Source organism: Natrix helvetica, assembly GCF_964273705.1.
Source record: "Natrix helvetica genome assembly, chromosome: 4".
NCBI classification, from domain to species: Eukaryota; Metazoa; Chordata; class Lepidosauria; order Squamata; family Natricidae; genus Natrix; species Natrix helvetica.
The window spans coordinates 141,509,487-141,530,430 of NC_138550.1; the positions used below are offsets into that span (position 1 = coordinate 141,509,487).

The 20,944-nt window shown below is 38.7% G+C and overlaps 1 protein-coding gene across 3 annotated transcripts in view; it reads left to right on the forward strand.

The window, feature by feature from the left end:
* Positions 1-3,555: 3,555 nt before the first annotated feature.
* Positions 3,556-20,944, forward strand: part of SLC26A7 (solute carrier family 26 member 7) — a 64,411-nt gene continuing 47,022 nt past the window's right edge. Inside the window, exons 1-3 of one of the 3 annotated variants that reach the window (XM_081951624.1) lie at positions 3,609-3,673; positions 5,796-5,878; positions 12,616-12,852. In XM_081951624.1, coding sequence (XP_081807750.1) covers positions 12,660-12,852 — 193 coding nt within the window. In that variant the 5' untranslated portion in view covers positions 3,609-3,673; positions 5,796-5,878; positions 12,616-12,659. Of the gene's footprint in view, positions 3,674-3,835; positions 3,931-5,795; positions 5,879-12,615; positions 12,853-20,944 lie in introns of those variants that run through there. The other 2 variants (XM_081951623.1, XM_081951625.1) reach the window with 2 other exon arrangements.

The following is a 20,944-nucleotide window of genomic DNA, read 5'->3' on the forward strand; positions in this document are numbered from 1 at the left end:
TTGGAAATAATTCTGAAGCTGCTTCTGAATAGTTTGGATTCTTTCTCTTCTACAGAAAAAGACATCTGCACTTAATTTCAATACAATACAATAGCAGAGTTGGAAGGGACCTTGGAGGTCTTCTAGTCCAACCCCCTGCCTAGGCAGGAAACCCTATGCCATTTCAGACAAATGGCTATCCAACATCTTGTACGCTCTTGCTTAGAACTTTGAAAACCACATTTGCATTGCATTTGTACAAACTGTTTTGTGGCATTAGGAATGAAAACAATCTAATAGCTGCTGTATCTTTAAATACAAAGTCACACTGTCTGGATGTTAGTGACAATTTCTGCAAGTTTTATTTTTCCATGATAATTTCTATTCAATCAATCAATAAAAGTAAAGAATTCCTATTGAAAACTCATAGAACAGTATTGCATTTATTTTTTAAACATTTGGTTAGTAGATTTGTTACATTTTGAACTACACCTTCAGAACAGCAAAGTACGCAAAAGAACCACTGCAAAACTCAAGCAACCATAAATCAATGCAAAAGTTTCTCCCAAGTTCTTCTCAGTCTACTGCAAAGGTATGGATTAAAATCACAGAGCTGTTGTTCTGTTTTGTAACTGAAAGTGGTGTCACAAATCACCATAGTTTCTCAGCAAGGTCAAATAAGTGCACATTCACCGTTATTGTTGCTTTGCTTAGAACCAACTATTTTAAGATGTTCCAAAATATGGGACTCCTATTGGGGGCTTAATGTTTCAAACTTCATTGCAAAACAGGGTTTGGTCTTAGACCAGCAAGTTCCAATTTCAAATTCTCAGTCAACCACAGAGCTTGTTGGATGATTTGGAGCTAGTTACTCTCAGCCTTATCTGTCTTACAGTGTTATGGTGATAGTTAGAAAAAACTTTACATACGCTGGTTTGAATTCTCCTGGGAAAGGTGCGACATACTGTAAATGCAATATAAAATAATTACTTAATGATAAACTTAAATAACTGTTTATTCTGCTGTTAGTCTGAATTTTTTTCATTGCTTTTTCCTTTTTTGCTTTCTACATAAAAACAATAAAACTATGTTGGATAGGAAATGGGTGAATATGGGTGCAAGGTATGAAGTGCTAAAATATATAATATTGAAAATGGTAAATTTGCCTGTGGAATTTTTTTCCACAGAAAATCTCTGCTTCCACAGTTGTTTTCAAAGTGGTATTGATGAAATCAAAGATGCTTGTAATATCAAACTTGTAATCTAATGGAAAAGAGGAAAAAAGTGCAAAGGTGAAAGCTATGTTGGTTTGTGCTCCCTCAGCTGGGCTCATGGAATGATCTACCTTTTCAACCTGTATTGGTCTACTACAGTCTGGTGGAATGACATGTTTCTTGAGGACTATTGACCTGATGGGACAGAGTTAATGAACTGGAGCATATTCTGAGAAGCAACTGAACTGATCAGGAGGACTGAGCATATCTTTTCTAGAAAAAAATAAAGGCCAAACATAATCTGAAAAAGGGACAAACCTGAAGGAGGTTCAGAAGGATAAAAAAGTGTACTTGTTTATAACTTTGCTTTTCAAAGTACCAAACCAAGAAATACATACTCAAACACTATATTCAACTTTATTTTAAAAACACAATTCACTTTCTGTATTTTTCACCTGAATATGAAAGTGTGGTACTGTTCTGTCCCGTGATTCTAATGAATATGCAGACACAGGCTTGGCTGTCTGCCATGACTAATTACAGAGATAAAACCACCCCTTGGCTAGGAGCCTAGAACGCTATCTTCAAGAAACCAAGATTAGACTTATGGAATGCTTTCTCTACGGCTAGTAAAATGGACTGTTGTTTCCTGCAAAGATTCCCCTCCCGTCGCTCCACCTATAAACTCTTTGGGAGGGGCCACAACAGTAGCCAGCTGTCCCCAATTCCTTCTATGACGTCTTTTCCACAGCTGCTCCCTTCTCCTCTCAGCTCTACGCACACGCACATTAGGGACAAACCTCCCTCTGTTCCTCGTCACTGCTCCCTGACTCAGATGCCACCTGGTGGCCAACAGGCCTCTTTAGTCCCTGCTCTGATTCCAAACACCCTCCAGAGTCTTCCTCATCCTCCAGTGCAGTCCTATAATGGTCATTGCTGTCAGAGTCCACCAACAGCTCAGCCGGCCGCTGCTGGGCCACAACAGGTACCATCTGTATAATAAAGTTAAATGAGCAAAATAAAGGGCAAAAGTGAATTTTTGAAAAATAAATCTAACGAATGGTTTCCTGAAATAAGGTACTGTTCTTTTTTAATCAAACGTGTGTGGTCACTATACATATCTCAATGAATAAATATAAAATGGGGAATGTAAAATAAAATAAATAAAATTCTGACCATTTGAAGTTCTGGGTGGCCTTCAAATCAGGAAAAAAAGAAGAGCCTCCCCGCACCCTGTTTTGGCTGGCAAAGTGCTGCGGGAGGTCGTCCTGGCTGAAACGGGGCTCCGAGGGGGGGGGGCTGCATGGGCCCCTTCATGCCCCATTTTGGCTGCCAGAGGCCCAGCAGGCCAATCTTTTGCTATTTCCAGGCCGTCCCTGCAGGCCTTGAGTTTAACACCCCTGATCTGGAGATTTGTGAATAATTCAGATAAGATAATATTAAGCTGTGCTACGAACAGTAATGTTTGGCTACTCCAGCTCATGTAATAACACCTTTGCTTTACAAGTTGCATAAGTTGCCAGTTTGTTTCCAGGTACAATTCAAGATATTGTTATTATTACCCATAAAGGCCTACAAGGCACAAGGTCTGACTACTGAAACAACCACCTGTCTCCCATAGTATCTTCCCAGCTGATTCGATGCTGCAGGATTAATGTGCTTCAGTTCCCTTTGATTAAACCAGGTGTTGTTGTTTTTTAAATATTTGGACCACTTTCCACTTTTAGAAATTATGGATGATCCCAAAAAAGCTTTTGTTTGTAGAGGTTATATTTATCAGTTTTTACTGTTTAAATTAAAATTGACACATTTGCTTCTGCTACTGCTCAAAACTGATGAGATTTTAATAATGCTTTATTTTTCAACATGGACTGGCAAGTTATTTTGATTTCAAGGAGCCCTGAGAAAAATATTGGGGGAATCTTCAGGAGTCCTTTAAGAAACATTGTATTAAACAATATCATTTCCTGAGATCCAGAAGCATGCCTGTCCTAATTAATCAAGCAACAGTCGAACGATAGAAAACAACCACTATTTTATTTTGCACTTGGAAAACAAACATTTCATCAAATGCAGTGCCTCATTAGTAAACAGGATGAGTGAAGGACACCTACAAAATAGCTTAAGCTCTTATGTTAAAATGTATGCAAATACAATTCTCTGTCATTTTTGCATTCTTTTTTTTCTTTTACTTTAATTGGTTTATTGTAATGTCCTCATTTTAAATGTTGTGAGCCACCCAGAATTGTTGAGACTCAGGTGGCATACAAGTTTGATAGATAAATAAATAGGCTAATGTTTTTTTAAAAACTTGGCAGCTTTAAAGATGTATGGACTCCAGCTCCCAGAATTCCCCATGCTCATAAGGCCTAATGAACTTTGGCTTGTTGGGGTCAGCTGATTGCATGTATGAAATCATGGCCAACATTGAGCCAGGACAGAAGGCTAGAAGTTGCCACTGATTATTCATGTTAAGAAAGGTAACAGGCTGTCATCAAGAGTTGATTATGGTGGACTCTTCTCCCCTCATTGTCCTGGATCTCTGGGTTTAATTTTCCAAACTATGATTGTGCAAGACAAAAGGGAGCAAAGAGAGGGAATAATAGAGAGAGGGAGGCCTCAGTTACAAACTTAATTTGGGAGAAAATGTGAGGATACTGATTCTCCATGGCCGATTGCTTGAAGAACTAGTTTTCCATATGTGGGGAATTTTGCTGTTCAAGAAGAGCAGCTAAGAGTTCGTATTATCCACTTACGTTTGGTGAAGCTGGAAGGGGATTGAATTTGCCAAATTCACATTAATATAAATTATTTGAGATAGGTTATATATTTTCTCTGCGGGGGACAATTAAAGGTTCATTTTCTTGGTAGAGGGAAATTTAAATGACATTAAAAGGACAAATGGAAAGAATTATTGTTTTAAACCACTGCCTGCCTGATATATTATATTAAAGAGGGTTTAGAATAGGTTATTATCATTATTAACATCATCATTTGATTTATAAATCCATATAATTTCAGGTGCCTCACACTCTATCAGTAGGGCTCAAAGGTAGTTTTAAAAAATAATGGCCTTGATGATGCAATTAAATTTTTCTTCTTGGTTTTTTACAGTATCACACTCTTGTGGTTATCATCTTTACTTTTTTAACCATACCCCATGGACATTCCCTCATCCTATAATCTCATGCTCTGCTTACAGAAAGGAAATACATCCTCTCCTTGATGGGCAAGATAATAGCAAATGTGCATAAATGAGCAGGCTATGGCCAAATGTTTTAATCCACTCCAGATTAGTTGGTGGTCTTTTACACTTATCAACAGAACAGGAAGATCTGTGAGCTCAGAGGATTCTAGTTGTTCTGCATACTAGATGTTAAATCATCCTCAGTTATTGTTTTCAGCCTTAGTTCATTGTCTCCAAGAAGTTGTGGCATGACTAATCTGACACCCAAAACTCTAGAAAAGGCATTACCTGAATAATTTAATGGAATATTTTGAATTTTGAAGTATCCTATTAATGTTGACCAGCATCATTTATCATTGCAAGACAGGAATGTGGCTATTCACAACCATGGGTAACAGTACTGCAAAATTCCACTAGATAATAAGATTCTACTTAACTCTCATAGCTAATAATTGTTTGGGGATTTGTGTTTCTCTTGCTTAACTGATGTTGTGATTCATTATATGAGGTCATTGCAAAGAAGGGCAGGAAAATCCAAGATCTCAAGGAAAAAAGAATCATGCAGAAATTCTGATGAAATATTTCAAAAGCATTTCAGACCCTGGGGGTGACTCCAAGATATATTTTTGAAACCACACTGATTTAATAAGAGAAATCTGAACATTTGTTTGGCCATGAATACATTCACATATAAAAAGGATGTATGATTAACTTTGATTGGAATCAAAAAGTAACCATTAAATGAGGGGGAGGATTCTGGCACCCAGATGAAACTCCTCTGTAGAAGAAATAAATAGGAAAATAATTCATTAATTCCCCTTTTATTCTGCAATCCTTGCATTTTTGTTCTAAAATTTACCTTAATTTAAAAAGAATATTAATTGTCTTCCTGCAGTCTTCTGCCCATGACAACCAGTATTTGTTAAGTGAAATGTCTTGATCCATCCTATTATTTAGATCATTGTGTTTCATTAACATGTTACTTGTCTGGTATATAAAAAAATACCAGAGGTTCTTTCTTTGTCCTGCTAAGAGTCATTTTCTTAGTGGGGACTAGGATGCCAACTAATTTTACTTGACTCACTTAAAAAAAAAAGCAAATACTTCTTTCTTTTTATAGCTCACACTCCATGATCAACTGATGGTAGTAGATTGGATAGCTGGGGAACGATGTCAAACTTGGAGAATCTTATTCAAGATTCAAGATTCAGAAAGGTAGAAATCACACTGATTTAGAGAAGAATGATCAGTTTATCTATAAACGCCACTGGATGTCACTGTTGCTCATCTCTAATGAAAGCTTACAGTTTAGAAAGACAGATACCTTTAGCATTAGATATTTAATAACTAGGACATATTTATGTCCAAATTTAATATCTAGGATGTATTTTCATATTTTTGCCTTTAATTGACAGGAAAATGTCTAATTTGGTTCCACTTTTATAATCAAAATTGGAAGTCATGCGGTCTTGCATGAGATTCAGCATTCTGAACAAATGTAGTTATCAAGTATTTGTGTAATTGTATGTAAAAATGCTTTCATTATCAGAAAAGGACTTCCTCAATGGCACAATGAACAAATAATTTTGGGAGATGTATTTGCATAGATTATGTTCTCTTGTGATATAATTTAAGCTGCTGAGCTATTTACATTTTGATATTTACATAACTTGTGTAAATAATTAGTGCCTAGGTGTTTTATGTCCAAGTCACCTATGAAAAGAGCACATGACAGCAATATGTGAATGTGCTTTAATGGAAATGTTAAAGAGTAATTTCTGATTGAGACTTGGATATATTTGCCTGCTTTGGTGGCATTTAATTAAGGGTGAATAGATCAACACATATAGCATATAATTTCTGATTAAACGAAATATGTGCCCTTATGCAGCCACATCACTGTGCAGAAGAAATGAAATCTTAAAATGATTGTGGAGCCTCTCAGGATTCAATAATTATAATGCAACAACCGAACGTATTGCACACACAAGCTTAAGAATCCTTATCTAACATCACTTATTTAAACTTCTGTCTGTTTCTGTAATGCTTCATTTTTAAAAGGAGAATTTTTGTCTTCAATAAGAAAGCTTTTCTTTTAACTGAGTAAATTTTTGCCATAATCTAAAATGCCTAAGATCCTTACTGGATCATAGTTTTGAGCTTTCTTCTTCCATTAATACCAGTAGAGCTACATAAATTTAGGAATAAGTAAAATAAATTCCTAATCCTTAGGCAATTCAGAAGAATACTTCCAATCCAGTGTTTCTCAACCATGGGAACTTTAAGATGTGAAGACTTCAGCTGCCAGAATTCTACCACCAGCTTCCAGGAACTGAAGCCCAAACATTTCAAAGTTCCCAAGGTTGAGAAATAGTGCTACAGTCAATTATACTATATGCTCAGTGGTGGCTTTGTACCAGTTTTACTACCTGTTCGCTCTTTCATGTGCATGCTCTCTCTTGCGCGTGACGCTTATGTGTATGCCTCCTGCCACCGCCACTACCAGTTCGGCCGAACCGGTTGCGACCCACCTCTGTATATGCTGCTAAGAAATTTAAAAGAACTAGAAGGCTCAATTCTCTCCTGAGCCTGATTCTTTTGAAAAGCACCTATAAGCACAATTAGTATTATTTCTATCCAGTATCCAGGTCTGAACTTTGATTGAAAGAGATCTAGGATGTCCATCTTCAGCGTTCTCCACATGTGAAATTGCATTTAGCATAAGAAACAGTGAAATAAATCTTTCTGACATCCCTGGGCTGAAGAAACTTCAGATTCTTTTTGCATCTATATTCCATAATCTGTCTCTTGTTGTATTTTGCAATGTTACGTGTGCATTCATCAGTGATGCCTTGTGTTTCCTATATCCTAAGATTAGAAGTTTGTCAAAATTAAAACCTGCAGTTTAGAAAAAGATGAATGGCTTTTATGCAAAGCAGATTAGTTTGAATGTTGTTTGTTACATATTGGGATGGTGGAGAAAATCCTTAATGAGTTCTATATCCTGGATTATTTGACATTCACGAAGTTACCTAATCGTTTCCATTACACGTAAATACAAAAGGATAGTATATACTTTTAACAGAATGCCTTTATTTCCTTCTTTCTTTGGTGCTAGTATACAATGTATAATGCCTAAATGCCTAGGCTTTTATAGTAAAATCATATATTCAATAAAATAACATCTGGAAGAAAGTATTTAAGTTAGGGACAATAAGAAATTGCTAGGCATCAAAGATATTTAGAGAATGGTCTCCACGGAAAGCATATTAGCTGTATAAACTTCCAGTAGGGGAGAGGAGATTAAATAGCTATAAAATAAGACATGCTGGGTGCAAATTGCATATTAGAAATTGTGTAGCTAGGTAGCTGTACTTATCAAGGCTAGATTAGTTACCCTGCAAGGCACAGTGTATCTTCAGTTATTTACATTATTATACTATGTAAATCCCAATTTTTCCATCATAACAAATGCAGTCCATTGCTCTCTCCACTGGATGTCTTTTAAGCTCCTGGTGATTCTTAACAGTTATAAATGTATTTCAAGGTACAGAGACAATATCCATCTCTTTTTTTTTAAACAACGTTTTATTGGTTTTTATACATATATAGGAAAAGGTAAATGGATATACAGAAAATTTTGGCAGCTTCCACACTGGTGGTAGAAATCCATCCAAGAAAACTCACAGGTTTAACAATCTTAAAAGCAAAATATAAAAGAAAGCAGTAGACAAGGTCTCGTTCTATATTGTCAACCATGTGTTCATTCATTTTTCTTTGTCACTTTCTATGATATCACCAATTACTATTATTTTGAATACTTTTATTTTTGTGATCTGAGCCTTTTCGATATTGCTCCTTCTTCCCTGCCCCCAGAGGAAGCCTCGACCCCCTTCCACTATCCTCACTGAGTTCATCCCCTGGGAGAGAGAGAGGCTTCTTGATGAAGGCTTCTGCCTCCTGCACTGTATTAATTCTAATCCTGTTTCCCTCCCAGAAGATCAACATTCCCTCTGGCAGTAGCCATCTAAACCAGATCCCTTTAATGTATAATTTTTTTGATAGGAAGGAGTACTTCCTCCTTCTCTCTCTTAATTTTTTTGGAATCTGCTTACGGATGGTGATCTCTTCCACTTTATATTTCAGTGGTCTCTCCCTTTGGGTCCCAAGTACCTCATCCCTTGTGGTCCTCCTGAGAAATTTAACATGTATCTCCCATGGAACATTGTGACTTCTAGCATATGCTGAGTTTATCCTATAGACTATATCCATGTCCCACCACAATTGTTTTTTATCTCTCTTAATATAATCTGCTAAGATTGTACTCATAATATCCTTAAGGTCTTCATTTTCTGTCTCTGGTAGGTTCTGGAATCTAAGAAAAAAGGACATTCTTTCAAATTCTATTTTTGTCAAAAAAAAATCCAAGTCTGCATTTCCCTTCCGGATTGTTTTGACCTCCTCCCCCAGCTCCACTGCTCCCTCCTCCAACCCCATAATTCTCTGTTTATTTCCTGCGATGTGTTGTTTAACATCTCTGAGTTCCTCTTTAACCTCTGTCATTTCTGTTCTCAATTCATTTTGGCCTCTCAAAAGTTCTTGAAACATTTGAGTAACAGATAGTTCTTCTTTTTCCCCCTCTGCAGCCTCCTCCTTCTGTAACAGTGAGCTAATCTTAGTCTGTTGGGTAATGGGGCTGGGAGAAGCAGATGTGGGGGCTGAATGTGACTTGCCCGTCGGAGGTTTCTTTGGCCCCATTGTTTAAGTTCAGAGATGTAAGTCTTTTCCCAAGAAGATGGCGTTTGAGGGTTCGCAGCTGTGCTGGTCCCAGGAGTCAGACAAAACTGAAAGCTCAAAAGTTGACAATTCCAGGGCAGAGGCAATCCAAGAATAAGAAATCAAATAGTCAAAGTTCAGAAGAGCCACATAACAGGGAGGAGCCTCGGCTTCCCTCAGAGAGAGTAAATAGCAACTCCAAAAGGGATTTTTTTTGTTTTTCCTTTGAGAGTAGTTTCAAAGGGCAGACTTCATTTATAAGTAGACAAAGGAAGGAAGGCGGGCGCCATGTTGGCCCCCCTTTCCGCAGGGAGGAAGGAATCAAAAGTCACGTAAAAAGTTTTTTTTTAGGGAGCGGCTCTGCAATCATTTTACAACTGTGATAAAAATCTTTCTCAGTTAACTGGCTCAAGTGATGAATCCTCCTTTATTCTCTCTCTTCAAGAGAGCTCATACAAATGTCGCTTAGTCCGAGGGGGGTAATGGAAAGAAAACACCCCACTCTAATCTCCATTCAAATAGCCAGAACACAAAAGACTTACAGAAGTCTGCTGCCTTTCTTTCAAAAGATCACTGAGCTCAGGATAGAATCCCCACTGCCAGTCTCCAGCTGCGCTTCTCCAGATATTCTTTCTCCCTCCAGAGCCATCCGGCTCCTAGGCGAAGTTGAAAATCACCCCCGCTGGCTGCCGCCGATTCCGGGGGGCTTCAGCAAACCGCCCTCCGGCAGGGGACCCCTCCAGGGCCCCCTGTGCTCCTTTTGGAGCCCCCCAGGGAGACGAGCAGCAGACAGCATGTCCGTCGCCAGCAGGAACCGGAAGTGATCTCCCCTAATATCCATCTCTTCAAGTAGGCAAACTAATATGTCAGCATTTTCTGATTTTTACTTTTACAAGTTTATCACTTTATACATATTACGATAGGTTCTATAGCTACAGATATTCCCCAAAATTCAAAATCCTAACAAACTCTTGTTAACTAGGTGTACAAGGTGAGAATGACTGGTATCATTTACACATTGCTTATATTCTGTGTGCCTTATCATGCATGTAATTCATAAGCACTTCATTCAGGTAATCTTTGCCTTCATCTTGCTTTGCTTTAGGAAAAAAATATATTTATTTGTTAGATTTGTTAAGATGGCCTGATTCCACAAAGTCTCTGGGAAGCTTACAATGTTTCTATGTTCTTTGTCTGAAGATTGTAACTTTGCCATGTTTAGCTGACATTTAACTTGTGTTATCAACAGCTTGTAAGCTGCTTATAGTCAGTTTGATTGAAGCAATGTAGAAGCTCCAGTAAATACTGTACATGAATAATATAAATAAGAATACAAAAACTACCCCCATGCATGCTTTAAATATGTAGTAACGAAAAAAAGTTTTAAATGTGTTGTAATTGCTTTAAGGCATGCTTTACAATTTATCACATGCTAGAACTCTTATTTTATGCAAATTTCAAATCCGTGAAAACCATTGGGTTTGAGGGAACCAGGTAATGTACACTGGCTATGGCTGCTGGCTTAGAAATTGGCATTCTACACCTACCTAAAGTTTGGGGGATGTGATGGCGCAGAGATTTAATGACTTAGACTTAGAATAACTTTATTGCCCCTTTGAATGTATGCTAATTGGCATACATTAAAATGAAATTTTTGAATACTTCAAAACCTCCTCCCAGAGGGAAGCAACAGAAACAGAAATAGTGGGTGTGTGGGGTCTCTGACAATGCTTTGAGCTCTAAGCCAATAGCGCTTATAAGCAGTATCCTGAATAACAGGGTGAGCGTCCTATAATCTTCTCAGCTGTCCTTACAATTCTCTGTATGGACTTTCTATCTGAGGTACTGCTGCCTCCAAACAGAATAGTGATGCAATTTGTTAAAACACTCTCAATTACGCCTCTGTAAAAAGTGGCCAGGACAGAAGGAGAAAGATATGCTCTCCTCATCCGATGCAGGAAAAGCAGATGCTAGATATGCTGAACAATTGCCAACACTCTAGTGCAGTGAAGTCACTTCTGGTTTGTTCGGAGGGTCATTTTAAGCGTTCCGAAGGCTTCAGGGAAGCCTCCGGACGGTCCCTGAAGCCTTCGGAGTGCTCAAAACGACCTTTCGAGCAAATCGGAAGTCCATTCCCGAACTTCCGGTTTGCCTGTAGGGCTGGTTTTTATGCTCCGGAGGCTTCACGAAACTCATGAAGCCTCCGGAGGGCTTCCGGGTGTGGGGGGGAGGCTGTTTTTGCCTTCGCCAGGCTCCTATAAAGCCTCTGGAGCCTGGGGAGGGCGAAAAATGGCTTTAAAAAAGGGTGAACTCAGCTGGCTAGCGCGCTTGCGCGCTGGCCAGCTGACAGGGCAATGACTAGCGTGCCCTGACAAATGGCTCCGCGTGCCACCTGTGGCACGCATGCCATAGGTTTGCCATCACTGCTCTAGTGGTTCGAGTGATCTTAAGGTTGTTTTTGTTCTGAGTCAGAGCTCAGCTTGACTGGATTTTTTTGTACACCAGTTTTGAAATTTACTGAGCCCTATCAGTTTGTCCTCAGAGCAGAGCGCTTGGGTCCTCACAGCAGCCAAAATGGACTAGGAGTCAGATTCTGGCATAAGGTGACTTCTTGTCCTGGCAGCTTCTGAAGCAGCTTTTCAAGTTGTTTCCTTATTGATACTTTAATCAGTGGCAAATATGATACATGACCATATTAATATTGAACTGGTCAAGATCAGAGCACCTGACAACTTCTTCATAACAAGCCTTTTTTAAAATCTGCAGAAACAGGCCAGGTGAGAGTTCATCTTTTCAGACCAAATGACAACCCCAACATTTTACTTTTTCTTCCAATTTACCAGAGAAACTGCTGTGCCTTTTCAACAGGTATCAACTGTGCCAAGAACAAAGTAATCTCAACTCTTTTTTCCCCCAAAAGAGAATGCTTTAAGTAACCTATCATGTTGCAGGAAAGAAAAAAAAAACCAAGAAAACAGGATCCAGCTAAAATTGCAAAATATGTTTAGTAGCTTTGGAATTTAATGCACTGATGAATCTTTGCCGTGGGCAAAGTCCCCCCCCCCTCACAGTAACAGGTTTTTAAAAAAATAATGGTTGGCAAGGAAACTCATGTCTAACTGGGCACTTCCTGATTACATTAGCATAGCTCATCCCACATCGAACAAACGCCCAGCACAACCTCATTTTAATTCTGGATCCAGGCCAAAAGCATAAGCACTACAGTGAATATAAGGAGGAGAATAATTGCAAAGAGAGCCATAAACTGTAATAGCACTGGGATGTATTTCTGTTCTATGCTGTCTATAAGACTTTGGATACTCACACAGTTGAAAATATACTTAGCAAGCAAGCAAATGCTGTGTTTCTCTTGTGGTCTCAAACTATAATCTGATAGAAGCTTCACACAAATCTGGTGCAATTCCATAGAGGTGTGTTTCCCCCCCCCCTTCTTCACAGAAAAAAGGAATATACAAAGGGAAGGAGGAAAGTGGAAATAAAGCATGACAGGAACGAAGAGGAAACAGGAAAATGCCATATGGAGGAAGATCCATGCCTTTCGCTACAAGAACTTCAAACTCTGGTGTGTAAACAGGCTGCCTCTTTTGGAGTGGGCACCACACTATTGTTGGAAAATGGACCTGCTGCCTGATATAGTTTCTGGGATGATGTTGGCAGTTCAACAGGTGACACAAGGTACTGTGTTAAAAACTGTGTTCAGTGACTTGCATTGTTTAAACTGAATTGCTCTAGCCTTGAAAGTAGATGATCTGTTTGCTTACTTATTGGGTTTTTTTTTAAAATGGAGATGGGCACCTTTGCTTTTCCAAACCTCTGTTTGTCTTAAAGCATCTCCCATTATATTTATTGGGCCTTATTTTGGGCGATTTTAATTTTAAATGGGAATAATTACTTTTGATTCTGTTGATTTAAAACAGTTTTATGGACTGGCTATTGAACAACAGTGTACCTCTATAACTTGCAAACAATGTTCATCATGCATGTATGTGTACATGTATACCCATATGATGATTGTGGTGGTTTGCATAATAGATGTAGCTTGTCTTTCCATTTCTTGTCTTCATATCTGTGCAAAGTGGTTTATCTTTGCTTTTATAAAAGAAAGGCTCACTTCAATAATAGTTTATTAGGCAACCAGTTACACAATCTTATTACTTTTATTTTATTTGTGGTTGAAAAACTGCATTGTGCAACATCAAAAAGAGGATTGTAGATACCTAGCATTATGCCTTTGATCTAAACCTTAGAGAAAAGACTTATGCTTTAGATTGAAATTATACTGAAATAGAGTGTGTGTGTGTGTGTATGTGTGTGTGAATGTTGTAAAACACTGTTTTATGAATATTCAGCATTTCATTCTTAATGTAGTAGTTTTCCTTCTCTTCCTCAAACTATGAAAACAATAAAATAAAAAAGTATTACTTTGAGCATTATCTGGTATTCCTTTGAAAATGGTAACCTTCAAGCCATAAACTTTCTGGGTATAAAAGGTCCAGGCTGTGATGCCTTATTTTTAATATCCTGAACTACCCTATATCATCATCACCATGACATCTTTTCTTGGAGAACTAAACAAAGATAGCAGTCCAATTCAGTGAATCACCATTGATAAGAATAATCCTGGCTTATATATAAGGCCATTTTGTGTTTGTGCGGGTGATAGATAAAAATATATATATATGCTACAATAGCTAAAGATTTCTCACATTGTGGTATTTTGGGGGATTTCTGCATGGGATCAAAAATTAAAATGAAATATAAATCATTCAGAAGCAAAAGCTTTCTGATGGCTGCTTTTTTTCAGATTCCCTAACAGCTTGGTCTAGTTTTCATTCATGTCTTGGAAATTATAAGCACTCCTTTAATTGAATTATTCTGCAGCTGGAATCATCCGGTTTGTGTACGTACTTGTACTTTTGGAATAATTAGTAACATCTGCATTGACATGATTTAAGTTGAAGACCTTAATATTGTAGTATTATTAAAAAAAACTTGTTCTCTGATATATTGATACAAAGAATAGCATATTAAATGGTGCTAGTAATGATATTTTAGAAGCCAACTAAAATAATGAGCTTTAAAAAAAGGCAACATGGGTACTTACTTCTGTCCTTTCTGTGAACTTCCACAGAGCAGGAGTTTTACTAGTTATGGCAGCTTTCCCCAATTTAATTCTTCCCAGATGTGCTGGGACTACAACTCCCAGAATTCTCAGTCAGTGAGAAAGGCACTATAAGAATGGAACAGTTAAACTTAAAAAAAAAACCATATCTGATACTGGAAAAAAGTGATTAACTTAAAAACACAGAAACTGATTTATATACTTAGATTTATCTAGTTCAGTGCTGTTTACTCTGAGTTTGTTTCCTAACCAGGTCATAAACATTCCCCAATAAATGTTTTATATCATATGTCCTATGATATTGCTTTTTGTTATAAATCCAGCCTGTAGATAATGTAACCGAAAGTTAAATTTAGCTGTCCAGTTAGGAAGTAGCATGTTCCCTTTAATCCCCAACATAAGTTTTGTTGTAAACCCAATTTAGAAAAAATATGGTCATGGATTGGCATTTATCTAACTTTTGGCCACTGGGTTGCTATTTTGGATTATTGTAGATATCAAAACATACACAGGTTCCTTATACAGGTAGTTCTTAACTTATGTCTGGTTCAGTGGTGGGTTTCAAAATATTTTAGAACCTCTTCTGTAGGTGTGGCTTGCTTTGTGGGATTGGCTTGCTGACCATGTGACCGGGTGGGATTGGCTTGTGGCCATGTGACCAGGTGGGAGTGGCTTGCCAGCCATGTGACTGGGTGGGTGTGGCCAAATTGTAAAATGTGGTGAAACTCACTTAACAATGCTCTTGCTTAGCAACCAAAATGTTGGCTCAGAAACTCTGGCATTTGAAGCACGCAAGTCTTAAAGCTGTCAAGTTACAAGACCATTGCACCCCTAACCCTTTAGAAAAAAAACCCCAGGGGTGTTCAAACTTGACAGCTTTAAGACTTGTGGACTTCAACTCCCAGAATTCCTCCTCTCGCTCTTCATCTTGATGATGTGTGGACGGGCGGAGGGAGGGAGCTGGAACCGGTTCTAAACGGCACTGTAGATTTGTGGAACCTCTTCTATAGAAGAGGTTAGAACTGGCAGGAACCCACCCCTAGTCTCGTTGATTAATGATTTGTTCAAAGTTATGATGGACCTACCTTGGGGCTATTAAGACCTAGATCCAAAGTTCTGAAAGTTGAACCTCCCATGGTTATATGACTGCATTTTGAGCACACAGCATCCCAGATGTATTTGCAGTTGTTTATAGTATCCTGTAGTCAGATGACCATATTTTATGATGGTTGTAATGAAAATGGGTACTTCCAAATTTTGGCAAAACTAATGCCCATAGCAAACCATGGTGTTTGCTTAATGATCCCTGCAAAAAAGTTGTAAAATTGTGATGGTCACATGACCAACCTATTTTACAACTGTTACAACTTATGACCTTACTGGGCAGACTCTGTTATGGTCATATGTGGAGAACTACTTATATGAATTAGCAGCCTTTGAAAATGAGCACTGAACCTGTTGCTTTTATGAATGAGCTAACCTATGCTATATGACTTGAAGCTGCCATCTATGTGTTACTGATGTCACCAATAAATACATAATTGGGTTTCTACCCCCAAAATAGATTTTATGTTTGTAGCTTGTGCTGTTTTCATTACTTTGGGGAGACGAGCAGAATGGTCTGTCCTTTGCTTCTGTCATGTGCTGTTGCTGACAACAACAGTTGTTCAGAACAGAACTCACTAGTTATCAGTTGTTTGTTTTCATTTCTCTCTATGCTTCTTGCCAGGTTGCAGGCAGAGAGATTGGCATGGGATAAAGCAGGAGGCAGCTCTGTAGGAGAGAGAGAGAATCTCCAGTGTGCCTTGCAATCCCTTCTCTGCCCCTGTGATCTGTGAGATAAGGGTTTCTGAAATGGTCAGATTCTCAAGATCTAACAGGTGACTAACCTATTCAAAACATTCACCTACGCTTGCCTAACTGTGCTTTACCAGCCCTGTTAAAGAGAGTGATAGGTGTTTGTTTTTCCTACCTGCAGTTGATACTTGGTAGAATCCGCTTGTTGCTTTCCTTAACTTGTCCCACATTAAACATTTTAAGGATAGCATCACTTACTGGCCTCATGAATGAGGCTGTCTAGGGCTCATCCATTGGGATTGCATAATTTATTATCATATACACCTGCCAAATCAAAAACCGGGGGATTGAAAAGCGCAGTTCTTTGACTGTGCCCTCTGACTGGCAATGCACTTCACAGCAGAAATTTGGTTTCATAAGTTGCAGTCTACCTTTTCCAGTAAATCTGACAATGTCAGGTGTTAAACCTGGGAAATTTCATGAAAAGCTTCTACTTTATCACCATATTGGCTTTTTAACTGTTGAATCACATAAGTTACTTATATTTAGCTGGTACTCTTGAATCTTCCTCGTACGTACTCCTGCTAAACCAGGTCTCCCAAATGTTGTAATAATGCATATGATTTTCCTTATCTGGACACAAAAATCATTGACTGTCATCCTGTTGAATTTGCCTGCTGTTCAAGCCTGTTGAAGTCATACAATATTAATCTAAGATAAGGTATTAAAATACTAACTAATATAACAATTTTGGTTTCATTAAAATTTAATAAGCATTGCTTTGATTACATCCGCTAAAGCAGTGGTTCTCAACCTTCCCAATGCCGCGACCCTTTAATACAGTTCCTCATATTGTGGTGACCCCCAACCATAAAATTGGTATCTCGGTTCCTAAGACCATCGAAAATATGTGTTTTCCGATGATCTTAGGCGACCCCTGTGAAAGGGTTATTCAACCCCCAAAGGGGTCCCGACCCACAGGTTGAGAACCACTGCTCTAAAGCAAAGGTGTCAAACTTGATTTCATTGAGGGCCGCATCAGGGTTGTGTTTGACCTCGAGTGGGCTGGGGTGGGCGTGGCCAGGGTGGGCATGGCCAGCTTGATGTCACTCATGTTGGGAGACCCCTGTGGTGGCCCGAGCACTCAGCAGCAAAAACAGGCTCCCGAGCTCCATTTTTGGCTGCAACGGCCTCCTGCAATCTCCTGCCAGGAAAATGGAGCTCAGGAGGGCCTCCCACAGCCCACGCATTCTCCGTTTTCGACTGCAATGACCTCCTGCAACCCTCTGCCAGTGAAAATGGAGCTCAGAAGGATCACCTGCAGCCCTCCCAAGCTACATTTTCACTGGCAGAGGCACCACAGGTGGTCCTTCACTGTTTCCAGAGGAGCCCTGCGGACCATATCTAAGCACCCCGTGTACCGGATCTAGTCCCCAGGCCTTGAGTTTAACACCCCTGCTCTAAAGAGTTGGATAACACAAATCTGAGGATGGAAAGCTGGGAGACCACAGTGGGTATTTCCTTCTAAGCTTAATACAGAACCATGATCCAGGATGCAGGTTAATGAGCTCCTTCAGGATACATTTTTTTTTTAACCAATTGTAAATCTATTAACCTGCAGTACCATATGCTGGTCTGTAATAACTACTTTATGCATCTTGCACATCAGGATATCATCAGAATTTTTTCATATGTTTTACTGACATTAAGGAACATTATGTCCATATCATTATCTTGGTTTAGTAAACTAATCAGTCTCTTGTAAAAAGAGAAGACAATCTGACATGACCTATTTTTGATAAACTCATGCTAATTCCTGAGAGTAATAATTTTATTCTTTTCTAAATGTTCATGGATATGATGCTTGACCATCTATCCTAGTAAATTGTCCTGTACAGATGCTTAAGGTGATTGATTTGTAGTTTTCAGGTCTTTCACCTTTTTTGAATATTAGGATTATGTTTGTTCTCCAGTTTTCTGACATCTCACCTGTTATCTAGGGAATTCCAGCTGGTGACTATTAGATTACACCTTCCAGTTTCCCCGATGGCTGAAGTGTAATTGGTCTGCCTTTATAATTTGGATAGGGTAGCAAGGAAGGTACATCTTTATCAGTCTTGGCCCAGAATATGTAATATGTAAAAGCTAATGAAGCACAATGAAAAGTTAATGTGGGAAGATGGAATTAAAATACCTCGGATGTTAATTCTCAAATCTGCAACATAAAACAAGTTGCAAGGACACTCTCTTTAAGAGACTGGTAGAAATGAATCCCCTCTCCAAAGAAAATTGGTAAAGTTTATGGGAGCAAGTAAAAAAAACATGTACAAAAACAACTTATTCATTTTGCCCTTGTAATTAAATCTCAGTGCTTCAACTATTCATATCTTTCCTGTCTCTCAAAGTACCCTCATCTGTTCTTGTTGACCACAGTCACTTATGTCTTAAGTAGTGTTTTCTCTGCTTGCCAGTATTTGCTCTCCCAAGCCCTTTTCTGTATTAAAACAGCTCCCTTTCAAGTATTTCTTACCTGATGAACCATTGATTGATATCATCCAAATTAGCTTCTGAACACAAAGAACCATAGCCACCCACTATGTTTCAAATCCTTTCGTTGTCTGCTGCAAATGTTGATAAGCAATCAAACTCATACAATAGTTACCATTCTCCTAGCCAGGGCATATGTTATGCTAAGGTAATTGGTAAAGAATTGAGATTTAAGGCAGATATTAAAGATGCTGTGAGGTCAATTCTTTTGCTTTCCTGGCAGAACTATGGAATAGAATACAAAAATTAGCAGTACCTGGATGGATTCAATCTTTGGTTAGTTACGATAGTTTTGAAACAAATTAAAGTGTATTGGTGCATTATTCCTTCAGCAAAATCATACATAATAAATGAAGCTATATGCCTCATGAAAATATAACATGCTCTTTTGCATGATTACATTTCATCTCTTGAGTTCATATTTTTTTTAAAAATTCCCAACTCATATTCTTCCTCTGTCTGTCGCCAGCCCCAAAACCTTTGTGTCATTTTGAGAGCTATCAACATGCTTACATCAGTTGATCAAAACTGTTTCATAAATACTATAAGAATAGTTGCTAAAATAATCTTGCTGCTTATCTTTTAACAGATAAATGATTCAATAGTCATTCATATTTTTTCAATCTCTAAAGAACACATTTTGATGCTGCTTGGTGACACTTTCCATAATCAGAGGATTAAATTAATTTGGATTTTGAACAAAATGATTAATTCATGGAATAGACACCCAAGAAAGACTGTTTCCACCCATGAGAGGTATTTTTGAAAAGGATATGAACCGGGATATTTTAATTTGCAATGTGCAAGTAGTTGGACTTAAATATTTTAAATGAATATATTATTTTAACTTTTTTTATTATCATATATCATTTTCCTTTTAACTAAGGAGATTTTTCCAATTATACAGTTCTACAAATCTCTGAATCATTTTCTTATCTAAGAAAAAATATACAAACTGTTCCAATAGAATGGTAAAGGTAAATTGTTTGAGAGATTCATGTCGTGGCATCATTGATTGACTTATGATTAGAAAAGTAATTAATTGTATATGTTAACTTGATTGGAGTTCACTAGATTCCCAAACAGTTGTTTGACCAGATGTTCTGACTTGAGAATAAAATAGAATTGTTTTATATCTCTCTTTGATTTTTCTCTAAATTACCTTCTCTAAGATCATAGTCATGTGATGGTGAACCTATGGCACAGGTGCCACAGGTAGCACACAGAAGCCTCTCTAATGGCACATGAGCCGTCGCCCCATCTGAGCTCCACCTCGCATGTACCTCCTGCTGGCCAGTTGATTTTCGGGTCTCTGCAGCACGTGCTGTTTAATCAAAATACAGTTAAAACACTATTCAAGCCATCGAGAATATAACTATATACGTCCAACAGGAACAAGAAGTGCCTCACAGGAGCAGATAGAGATAAATCCTAGAGAGGCAGGAAATGCATCACTGAACAATGGAGATGAATGCTAGAGAGGAATAAAGCTGCATACAAGGCGGACATAACATCTGTAACAGTGTAGGCATGCAGGCGGGGGCAGAGTGAGGCATCCCATTTTTGGTCCCAGGAGGCTTCAGGGAGGCCTGCTAGGCCCAAAACAGGGTGCGGGGGGTCATGCAAACATGTGTGGGGTGGGGTGGGGAGCACCGAAGGTTGCATGCACACCCGCAGGGGGCGTGGAGCACAGGGGGGTGTCGTATTATGGGTGTGGGCACATGCACACATGCTGTTGTGCGCGCACACGTGCTTTCAGCACCTGAGGACAACAAGGTTAGCCATCATTGTTATAGGTTATAGGTGCCAGAGTCAGAGGTTTATTTTAATCCCTAGATTCCTTTGAAGCTGTTCATTTTAAATAAAATAGAATACTTTTCGGAGTATAAGACAAACCTTTTTTCCTCTAAAAAGAGGCTGAAAATCTGGGTGGGTCTTATACACCGAATACAGTATTTCTTGCCTCCTAAAGCCCCACCCTTTCACCAAAATGGCCGTGCATACCGTTATGGAAGCTTTCAGACAACTCCTGGGGGCTGGGCAGGGCAGAAATGAGCAAAAAATGGCTGTTTTTGCCCGCCCCCCAGTCCCCGCACCACTCTATAAGCCTCCATAAGGCTATGCATGCATTTTCTTTGACAGAAAATGGCCCATTTTTGTGAAAAATGGCCCATTTTTTGCTCGTTTTTGGCCCCCTCCCATCCCCACAGGGGCACTCTGCAAGCCCCCCCCCCCAAGGCTATTTATGCTTTTTTTAAAAAAATGGGCCTGTTTTTGCAAAAAACGAGCCGTTTTGGGGAG